This window comes from Saccostrea echinata, unplaced genomic scaffold (assembly GCF_033153115.1).
Source record: "Saccostrea echinata isolate AGI-Se365-2 ecotype Australia unplaced genomic scaffold, CSIRO_AGI_Sech_v1 ptg000033l, whole genome shotgun sequence".
Classification (NCBI taxonomy): domain Eukaryota; kingdom Metazoa; phylum Mollusca; class Bivalvia; order Ostreida; family Ostreidae; genus Saccostrea; species Saccostrea echinata.
Genome location: NW_026889782.1, coordinates 32,539,481 through 32,550,983, shown reverse-complemented (window position 1 = coordinate 32,550,983; position 11,503 = coordinate 32,539,481). Strand labels below are relative to the sequence as shown.

Below are 11,503 nucleotides of genomic sequence, written 5' to 3'. Positions count from 1 at the left end.
ATTGAAGGAGGAATAAGGTAATTTTTTTTTAATTTTCATTTTTTCCAATAACTACCAAAGCAAACTTTTCAAAACTTTATTGGTTTAATCCTATTATAATTATATGTTCTGTTGTTGATAACGATCAAATTGATTCATTTTAAAAAAAAATTCATATCGAATGGACATTCATGGGTACAGTATGACTAGTGAGTATCACTTTGATATCTGGAAATTTATTTGTAAAGTAAATATTTTTTAACAATTCATATTTAATTCAGGAAAATCGATACAGAGAACATAACGCTTAGCTAATCATGTTTCAGTAATAGTTTATGTGTTTTATATTTATATTTAGCGGTTGAAAGTCCATTTAGCAAACTTCCACAGGAACGCAAAGGTTAATTTCAAAAAAGTACAAAATGAGCAATCAGTGTGTTCTCGCATTAATTGTCTTCGTTTCGGTGTCCCATGCAACTATTATTTCTCAAAATAATTACACAAGACTAGAATTTGATGACAAGAAATCAAATAACGAACTTTTAGGAGAATATAATTCCCAGTCGTCGATGGAGTGTGCCGCAGTGTGTCAAATGGGGTGTGGCGTTTTTGGATTCAATACTCTAATGAAGAAATGTCGTACCCATAAGAAGATCTTCACAACTGAGGTGTCTAATGAGGCCGGCTGGAGATACTACTCAAATGACTGTATGTATCTTTTTATCGCATTACCTAAAGGACAAAAGGTTAATCAATATTTATTGACTAAATGTAATTTTTGAGACACTACTCAAAAAAAAAAAAAAAAAAAAAAAAAAAAAAAACATCCCTTCTACTGCATTTTCAACATTCAATATTTCTGTCTCTTTACTGTTTTTTTTTTTAATTTTTATTCCGAATGAATAGTTTACTTTGATGGAACTATATTATCATTTTCCATATAAGCTAAAAGAATCTTAAAGAGAAAAGCTGTATACAGGCTTGCAATCTTTTTTCTGTTTACATAAGTGGATAAAGATTGCAGCAATAATTCGTATGAATTCCATATCATTTATTTAATATCAATCACAATGACATTTGTTTAGTGTTTATGGCCCCAAACTGAATCGATACCCAAAAACATGTTCTGGTTAAGGTCATTCAGGCTACTGACAAATAAATTGATGTTATTCGGTTTTCAACTATCTCGATTAAATAAGAAAACCTTTTAATTCTACAGTCGTAATAATGACTTTGTTTTTCAAAAACAAACTGTCCTTGGGTGTATTTTGACTGATGCATATACACCAATTGTCAGGCCATTATATTTATACCACTTTGACAAGGGATTATTCCCTTTGCCTGATCAGAGCTCACGATGGGTGTAACAAGTCGACAAGGGATGCTTACTCCTCCAAGTCACAGGATTCCACCTCAGGTGTTTCCAGAAGTTCCTGTTAACGATTTGTATTCTTCACTGAACTTATGATTTAGGATTCACTGGATCAATGACTGTTTGCTACCTTCGCATTTGATATATACTTACCAAAATTAAAACTTGATATTTTGTATCTTTCTTTAATAGCTATTCAAACACATTTCTTCTCCTATTGCCGACCGTTCACGGTAGCTCAGTCGGTATAGCGCTCGCTCCGTGATCGGGAGGTCGTGAGTTCGAATCTCGGCCGCGACTGACCTAAGTCGAAAAAAAGGGGTAGCAACTGTTCCTTCGCCATGCGCTCGGCACTTTGAAGTGAAAGTTGTGGGCCCTTTGGATGAGACCTTAAAAACCGAGGCCCCGTGTCACGGCAGACGTTGGCACGATAAAGATCCCTTACTCCTCAATGGCCCTGAGTGCCGAGTAAAGGTCAAAATTTAAAGCCCTTCACCGGTATATGGTGACGTCTCTATATGAGTGAAAAAATTCTCGAATGGAATGTAAAACAACATACAATCAATCAATCAATCATTCTCCTATTGCCGTAATGAGAAGTATTGCTTCGATAGTGATTTTTTTGTTAGAGAAACCATAACGAGCACAAGATTGTTTGTCATGAAGTTTTTATTTTCACAAAACTTGAAGAAACATTAAAGATATTCAATTTCGAAAATGGAAGATAAATGTTCCATACTACGTTAATTTGTTTTACTCGTTTTCTCAAAGTTCTGTTTCTTCATTTATGCCGAAAGAGGCCATGAGAATTTTATTATTATAAAAATGTAGCAACTAGATGTTGAGAAAATTCAGGTATTAGCCTGTATTATCAATTAAAAATTGTTATTTTCATTCATATGTCGACACGATATATCCCACTTAGCTTGAAATAAAAGATATCACAGAATCTGACACATCTGTTTTTACTAGAAAAAGATGTTAATGGTAATCTTACAACAAAGCTTTATAATAAACGTGATGAATTTAATTTTTCAATCGTCAAGTTACCTTACTTTTGCAGCAATATAATACCCCCCATCACCAGCGAGGTAAGTTATTGAAAACAAGTTGATGAAACAAGAATATAAACAATCTAGTTTATAGTCATTATTTTGTAAGTTCTAGGTCAATACAATGACCTTGTCAGAAAATACAATCTATCATTTATGTCATATGCTGACTGCCATTTTTCATATTAATTGTTAGGCCATTATTTACAAACTGAATTGTCGACGGATTTTTCCGTTCGCGGCTATGATAAGGCTGTCCGAAGAATGTCTCAGTGCACCAGCCGTGGTAACTTCTTTGAACTACCTAGATATGACGTCATAATGGCATATGACGTCAAGTCACTGCATACTTGAGCTGACATGACGGGGAAAGTGTCATAACTTTTACATTCCTTTCACATCACATGTAGAATTTTTTTACGTTGATGTTTAATTCATGTGTCTAGATTGTTGTTTTAAGGCTGTAATGATGGTGAATATTTGCAGTATAAATATCGTTATTACTTTTTCTTGCCTAACATGTACGTATTCAAACAATTGGAAAAAGGATGTGAAATGCCCCCCTTACGTGTCTGTACACAGAATTAGAATCTATAAATCTTATATATATTAGACTGGCACAAGTGAATAATAAGGATTAATTGAAGATATTCTGTGTGAATCTACTGGAGAAATATGTCTTCTAACTGAATTTTGCTGGGGGATTGTATGTAATTTATCCTATTTTGTATAACTTGCGATGATAAGTGGAAAATGACCCCTTGTATGTGGGTAAGTTGAATTTCTCGTGAAATATTTTCTTATGAAATAAAATTCAGACTTGCCCCCAGCACTTTATACATACCCAAGAATACATTTAATTGATTTATGTAACAAGCCGTTCACAATAATTTTGTTTTTCACTTGTGCCGATGTGATTTTTGTGCAACATTTAAGAAAATTTATAAGTGTCCGTCACGTGATCAACACAGTCATGTGACATCACAAAATTGCTTTTTTGTAATACCTTATTCAATTTTCTTTACAACTTAACTGTGTAAGTATACATAGATTACAAACTGAAATCAAAACATTGCTCAATATAAAATAGTATATATTTAACGCATATTAAGCCTTCGGACAGCCTTAACCTAGCTGCGTTATTTACCGATCATGACAAGGAGCACACGACGGGTGTGACAGATTGGTATTGGATGCTCATTCCTCTATGGCACCAAATCCCACCTCTGTTTTTTTTTTTTAGGTCAGTGTTTGTTCTGCTCCCGATTTGCATTGTTTTAATAGACTTTGAGCTTGAATACAGTTCGATATCTCCATATTTCATTGTAGAAGTTTCATTACTTATAGTTACACATCACATGCTATTGTGCAAATCATTACATTGATTTTTTTACGATTGAGACGACATATTTTGTAAATAAAGTTAAACATGTTGAGAAAAATTGTCACTACTGAGTTTATATTTATATTCTGAGAAACTGAATTTGCCATGGGCTTCTTTGAAGATATATTACTTTTTTCCTTAAGAAAGATAGGTAATTCCAATGACTATTTTAAAAATAAACTTTCTTCCGTAGGGATAATTAGTTATTGTGGTATTAATATTATGAAATGTGAAGATAACGAACAGTGAAATAATACAAATACAATACAAATTGTGAGCAGAGCCAACACGCGCTTCTGAAAAATGATAATGGGAATCGGAAGCCCAATAGTCCAAACCAAAAATAAATACAAAAAAAAGCAAACTATTAAATAAAGAAAACGAAATTATTAAATAAAGATAACGCAATTATTAAATAAAGAAAACGAAATTATTAAATAAAAAAACGAAATTAAATAAAAAACTGAAACAAAAATACGGAATTTATAGGTGTGCATGGTAAGGGCCTGAACCCATAAATCGTTCCATAAAGCACACGTGTTCTATGACCTGATTTTGTTTCTACATTAAAACAAGTGTGGTATTTGCATCTACACTACACTACTACTATTCTAACCAGTTGGAGTAGATAATTACAATAAATGAGTAGGGGGAGAGTTTTACCTTTGGCTATCCAATATGCTTAGATCTATGTTTTTATCTTACATTTACATGATTAATGTGAACTTTGACCAGTCTGATGAATTGGCCAGTGATGACAACTTTAGGTTAACATTAGCTTTCTTCATGTTCTTAAACCCTCAGCTCGGAAGGTCTAATTATCAGCAAACGATGAATCTGGACATGAAACATCGAAGAGATTATGCTAATAAATTGCACAAATATTTAAGATGTACGTGTCTATTAATATTCCGTTGTTTACAACTGCTGAATTTTATTACATTTAGGAAATTCCCATGGCTATACATCATTTTTCAATTATCACACAGTACGAAAATGCTGTAAAATGATAAGTTACCGATCGGATTTTGCAGGTTTGTTCGACTTTATAAAAAAGTTTAAAGAGAGCAAGTGCAAAAATTAAACAAGTCAAAGTGGTTACAGTGAGTAGATTTTAATGATTGCTTACTTTATTAAAAATTAAGCAAAACACTTCTAATTTCTTATCCATTCAATAAAAGCATAACTAAAAGTGATGCACTCACTATTTCTTCTCACATGTTCTAAATGACAAATTCTCAAATCCATATTTACAAGTAAGTGATAGTTGTGAAGAAACAATGCAAATACTTGCATAACAAATCCCACAAAGTATTCAGATCATTCTCTTAATTGTTTCAACAACCTATCATTTATGGGTATACATATAGGGCGCTAGGTTTAGTTCGAGGGGAATTCAGCAATACGATACGTAAGGTCTTGCCCTTTCAGCGATTCATGAGTTCTCTTAGGGTGTCCTTAATAAGCAGAACCAGCCATTCTCGCTACGTCCAGGCTTACAGGCTCAAACTTTGACGTTGTGGGGATGCGACACAGCATCAAATTTCCGTAAACATAATTGAACAGTTAGGAATCATTTACTTCCAAAATGCGAATTATAGGCTGTGGGCACATACTGTTTTTCCACGTTGGTCAAATTGACATTTATCTAAGTTTTTTTTTTTTATTTTTCATTTCCCCCACACTTGTTTTAATGTCGAAACAAAATTACTAAGTGATGCTTTATAACACACCCGTATTCTAGTTTCAGTTTTTTATTTAATAATTTCGTTTTTTATTTAATAATTTCGTTTTGATATTTATTTAACAACTTTGTTTTCTTTCTTTAATAAGTTCGTTTTCTTTATTTAAAAATTTCGTTTTCTTTATAAAATAATTTCGTTTTCTTTATAAAATAATTTGTTTTTATTTAATAATTTCGTTTTTATATTTTATAATTTCGTTTTCTTTATTTAATAATTTCGTTTTCTTCATTTAATAATTTCTTTTTTATTTTCATTTTTTTTTGTTTGCACTATTGGGCTTCCGTACTCCATGGGTAAGTAGGCATCGACTTTCGACCGGTCAGATCCGTCTTGTGCCCCCTAACCTGATCGGAAAAACGAAAAAATATCAAAGGTAATCCATTTTGAAAATAAAGTTCTAACAATCTGTATGTAAGATGTATGTCAACTTCCGACTTGATAAGAGATTGTATTTTGAAACAAGGTCAATGTATCGGCCATAAAATTTGCGAAATGTTCGGTTTTATTTACTGAAAGAATTGATATTGTGGCCAATAATTTTATCAGAAGTTGAATTAGTTCTGTTTCACTGACCAAAAGGTGAGTCATTTGATATAGAAATGTTTTCTTCTTAAACATTCCTTCAGAAAAAGTAATACAAATAATGTTTAAATTATCAACCGAGTATATTAGGATTATTTGTATTGATTTTTAAAATACTATTTTTTTTCAAATTAATAATTAAAAAACAAAACAATTATCGAACCAAAATGATTTTAGAGAAGAAGAACAATTTAAAATAATCTACATAGTAGCTTCCAATTTAGCTTCAGCAATTAACCTTAATTTATCTTCCAGGTATAATTCCTGTATAAATACATATATTGGGATTCCAGCATTTCTTTGTCTGTTTCAGTTATTCCTGTAGATTGTAAGGATCTTCGTGAAAATGGTCTCTCAAAATCAGGTGTATACGAAATTTTTCCCTATAGTACCATTACCAGTCCTGTCAGAGTTTACTGCGACATGGAGACAATGGACGGAGGATGGACGGTATGTAGTTTATTTCAAAATTTGAGTACATCATATAATTCAAAAATCAGTGTTTTTGTTGCTCAAAAGATAATAAGATGGAAAAATATAAATATTTTTTATTATATTTATAACATATAAATAATAACGATTGACGAAAGAATGAATTGCATTATTATGCATTATTTAGTTGTTTGTTTGTTTGTGTTTTTTTCCCATAATTGTTTATTTTTAAAGGTAATTCAGAAACGGGTCGATGGATCCCTGGACTTTAAAAGGAATTGGATAGATTATAAGAATGGTTTTGGTGCACCAGAATGGAATGTCTGGATTGGTAAGTGTAAATCTCATTCACATAGAGACTTCTATCTGCTATGGAATTAGACAAACATTCTTTGTTATGATACATAAAATTAGATCCTATTTTAAGACTGGGTAATATTTTTCAACGAAACTAACGTATTCTGTTTAATTGATTTCTTAGATGACAAGAAAAAAATATTTAGTGGCACGGTCTTTGAAAGAGACAACAAAAAGCATAAATGTCTATTGATAAGGAAAATAATATAATTAATGTATAATTATATGAAAAAATAAAATTCATCGTATTGCAATAGACTTTTCAAATGATTTTATATATATGTTGATACAGGAAATGAAGTTATGCATCAGTTAACAAAAGAAAAGAATTCCTCCCTCTATGTTTCCATAACGCTAGAGGATGTTACAAGGTTGTATGAAATGTACGACCAATTCTCTGTTTCCAATGAATCAGAGAAGTACAGACTCTTTCTTGCAGGAGATGCAGTTGGAACCTTAGGTGCGTGAAAAGTAGAACAAGAGAGAAAGGGGAAGAAAAAGAGAGAGAATGGAGAGAAGGAGGGGAATTAGAGAAAAGAAAGATGGTCGCAAACACCAGTAGAAATATATTTGTTGATAATATATTTTACGAAAACACCTAAAAATTCAATTAAGTCATTAATAAAAGATAATTCGTAATCATTCTAAACAAATTCTATGTTCGATATAATGCCGTTGTTTGCAAAAGATATGTGTCCTTTGGAAGAATATTTGACGTCAATATTCATACAGATTTTTGGGTCATTATTTAATACCGAATTTTTTGGATTGTCTACTCAATCATGATATTATGCTCACGGCGGATGTGACCGGTTGACAGGAGATGCTTACTCCCCGATGACACCTGACCAAGTTCTAGATTTTTCATTATGTAGTGCTTTATTTGAGTCTGGGGTATCATTACTGATCATTATCTTGTACTCAAGCTAAGTACATCGAGTTCAAGTCAAGTATCAAACCATATACTTTATACATAGAAAGGTTGTTAGGGGATACATTTCTTTTTGTAATATACTGTGGAATTATCAAAATTCGTTGGGGCAAATTTTCGTTGATTGCTTAAATTTTACATAATCGTAGGGAAGTAATTTTATGTATTCACTACAAAAGGAAATTTGACTTTAAAACCCTGATATTTTAAATCGTGTAGGATTTAAATTCGTAGATGAGGGGTACCCATGAATTCTACAAATATTTCAAAAATACTGAGCCACCACGAAATCCTATAATTCAACAGTACTGTAAATGTCTTCGATTCCACGAATAATTCTAATATTTCACGATTTCCTATTTTGGTATATTTCACAAATTTCTCGATGACAGATCCTCTCATTGCTAAGTATTTGTAATTTTATATTATAATAACAAAAAGGGAAAAAAATATGTCAATTTATTTAATTTGTAGCAAGCATATCCAGTAACTACCTTTGATCCGTTATTGTCATTTACCTTGGGTTTCGTAATGAATTCCATTATCTACACCGTCACGGCAGTTCAGTCGATAGAGCGTTCGCTACGTGATCGGAAGGTCGTGTGTTCGAATCACGGCCGTGACTGACCTATGTCGATAAAAAAAAATAGGGAGCAACTGTTCCTTCGCCAGGCTCTCGGCACTTTGAAGTGAAAGTTACGGGTCTTTCGGATGAGACCTTAAAAACCGAGGCCCCGTGTCACGTTAGGCGTTGGTACGATAAAGAACCCTCACTGCTCAATGATCCTGAGTGCCGAGTAAATGTCCAAATTTAAAGGCAAAGTTTCTATATGAGTGAACAATTCTCAAATGTGACGTTAAAAAACATAAATCAATTAATCAATCAATGCTGTATTATTTTACTACTACAAAATAGGTAGTTTACAGCACATATTTGACATATAATGTCAACAAAATTCATGATACATGTAGTATGATAATTTAATGTTCGAGGAAAGTTATTTGATCGGAAACAAAGTCAAAATAAAAACATTTTACTTTACAGTACATTTTCTTTATTATTTATGTTATATAAAAATCTAATATCTGAGAACATTTACTGTAACATCTTTCTTTACTTTGTAATCAGTATGAATGATGTGCATCCTATTGCATTGTGTATTTTTTTTTATTTAAACTCTCTAATAAATTTTTCCTGTACATTCATTTTCATAACAATTTCAGCAACCTTAACCAAGAAAATTATGTGGTATTTCTTTTATCATACTTTAAAAGTGTAAAGCTCCTTGAATTAATTGTTACATTAGAAAGGGTGCTATATGAATTATTTTAATGTATTCTTTTTTTTTTACCTCTCTTGAGGTAAAAAAATTATGCAAAATGGAAAGTCGTGACCTTTCTCGGATGTTCTTCCGTATAATTGACAATAAATTGAAGTGATAGGAATTAATCATCCCTTTCATCTATTTCCTTTTATTACATTTTCAACTGTGAGACACAGAAATTTATTTATTGAATAAAACTGATTTTCTGACACAGTGTGGAAAAATATCAAAATGAAGTTCTGTAACAGTGTGACAGAATATCAGAATATCAGAAGAATATCAAAACTTTTGATTTCCTTTCCCTTTAGCAAGGTTATTGTAAAAAAAACCCTGGTCTTTAATAAGATAGAGAGACTTAACATCCTGTCAGAGACTAAAAATACCAAAGTGTCTCCAATTATGTAGTTCAAAATCATGTTTACAATGTTTTTCAATCTCAAAATGGGTTAGCCATCTCAACTGCACATCACGGTCTATCAACCTATGTAACAAAAAAGAAGAAAAGGGAAAATGGAAGAAAATGCAGCTATGTTAAGGCTGTCCGAACGCTTAATATGCATAAGATATATACTATTTAATTTTGAGCTATGTTTTGATTTCAATTTGTAATCTATGTATACATGCACAGTTAAGTTGTAAAGAGAGTTGAATAAGGCATAATAAAAAAAGCATTTTTGTGATGTCACATGACTGTGTTGATCACGTGACGGACACTTATAAATTTTTTTAAATGTTGCACAAAAATGGCATCGGCACAAGTGAAAAACAAAATTATTGTGAACGGCTTGTTACATAAATCAATTAAACATATCCTTGGGTATATATAAAGTGCTGGGGGCAAGTCTGAATTTTATTTCTTAAGAAAATATTTCACAAAAAATTAAACTTACCCACATACAAGGGGGCATTTTTTCATTCTTTGCTGCAATTTAGACAACATGGGATGAATTTACAATCCCCCAGCAATATTCAGTTAGAGGACATATTTCTCTAGTAGATTTACACAAAATATCTTCAATCTATATTTATTATTCACTTGTGCCAGTCTAATTTATACACGATATATAAATTCTGACTCTGTCTACGGACGTATAAGGGGGAGCATTTCACATTCATTTTCTGTAAATGTTTGAATACGTACGTGTCAGGCAAGATAAAGGAATAACGATATTATATTGCAAATATTCACCATCATAACAAGATACTGAAGCTTAAACCAACAATCCAGGCACATGAATTAAACATCAACGTAAACAAAATTCTACATGTCATGTGAAAGGAATGTAAAAGTTTTGACACTTTACCCGTCATGTTTGCAGTGACTTGACGTCATATGCCATTATGATGTCATATCTAGGTAGTTCAGAGAAGTTACTATAGCTGGTACAATGTGACATTCTTCGGACAGCCTTATCCTAGCCGCGAATGTAATTGACAGAAAATTTACTATTTTGTATTTAAATATGGAATGCATTTTACTCATTATATGGATTTTTTTTAGAAAAAGCTGCAGCTACAAAATATTGAATATCCTGTATTGATTCTCTAGGTGACAGTATGTTAAAACCCTCTGAACAGTATGCTACTTTATCTGGTATGTACTTCAGTACATCCGATAGAGACAACGACAATAGCAACGATGGGAAGATTGGAGGTAACTGTGCTGCTGCTTATGGAGGAGGCTGGTGGTTCAACGCCTGTCACCACGCCTTCCTTAACGGTCCATGGTCTCCAGTACATTGGACCTGGCCTTGGTGTCCTACAATTTTGTCCGGTTCATCCATCAGGGAGACTATAATGATGATCAAACGCCACTAGGTAAACAATTTAAATTTTTATAACCAGTATTTACTGGTTGAATTGTCAATGAACGTTAAATGGTTATAGGATGAAATATGTGGAGATAACGAACAGTATTCGAGCTCGAAAGTCTGTTAAACATTACAAAATAGGTGCAGAGCAAACACGGACCTCTAAGACATCAGAGGTGGGATCAGGTGCCATTAAGGAGTGGGCATCCCCTACCGACCGGTCACACACGCTGTGTGGTCCTTGTCTTGACCAGGAAATAACAGCAAAACCCGTCGACAATTCAGTGTGTAAATAATGGTCTAACAATTAGTATGAAAAAAGTCAGTCGGCACTTGACTTAATGATAGATTGTATTTGCTGACATAGAACTTACGGAATGATGACTTTAAACGAGATTGCTGATATTCTTGTTTCATCAACTTGTTTGTCAATAACTTACCTCGTTTTAGAAATTGTTCATTCGTAAAGCATTCTCTTGCGTATCAAATCAACTGAGAGATATAAACCCCGTATGCAGGTGATAAGGGTATAT

General features: G+C 32.5%; 1 protein-coding gene across 1 annotated transcript; it reads left to right on the top strand.

Annotated features, from left to right (window-relative positions):
- The first annotated feature begins 401 nt into the window (after nucleotides 1-401).
- LOC133198440 (fibroleukin-like) lies at nucleotides 402-10,977 on the top strand. The gene is made up of 5 exons (XM_061334534.1): nucleotides 402-687; nucleotides 6,428-6,564; nucleotides 6,781-6,877; nucleotides 7,196-7,363; nucleotides 10,709-10,977. Exons 1-5 carry the CDS (start codon nucleotides 402-404, stop codon nucleotides 10,975-10,977), a joined length of 957 nt encoding a protein of 318 aa, XP_061190518.1.
- The last annotated feature ends 526 nt before the right edge of the window (nucleotides 10,978-11,503 follow it).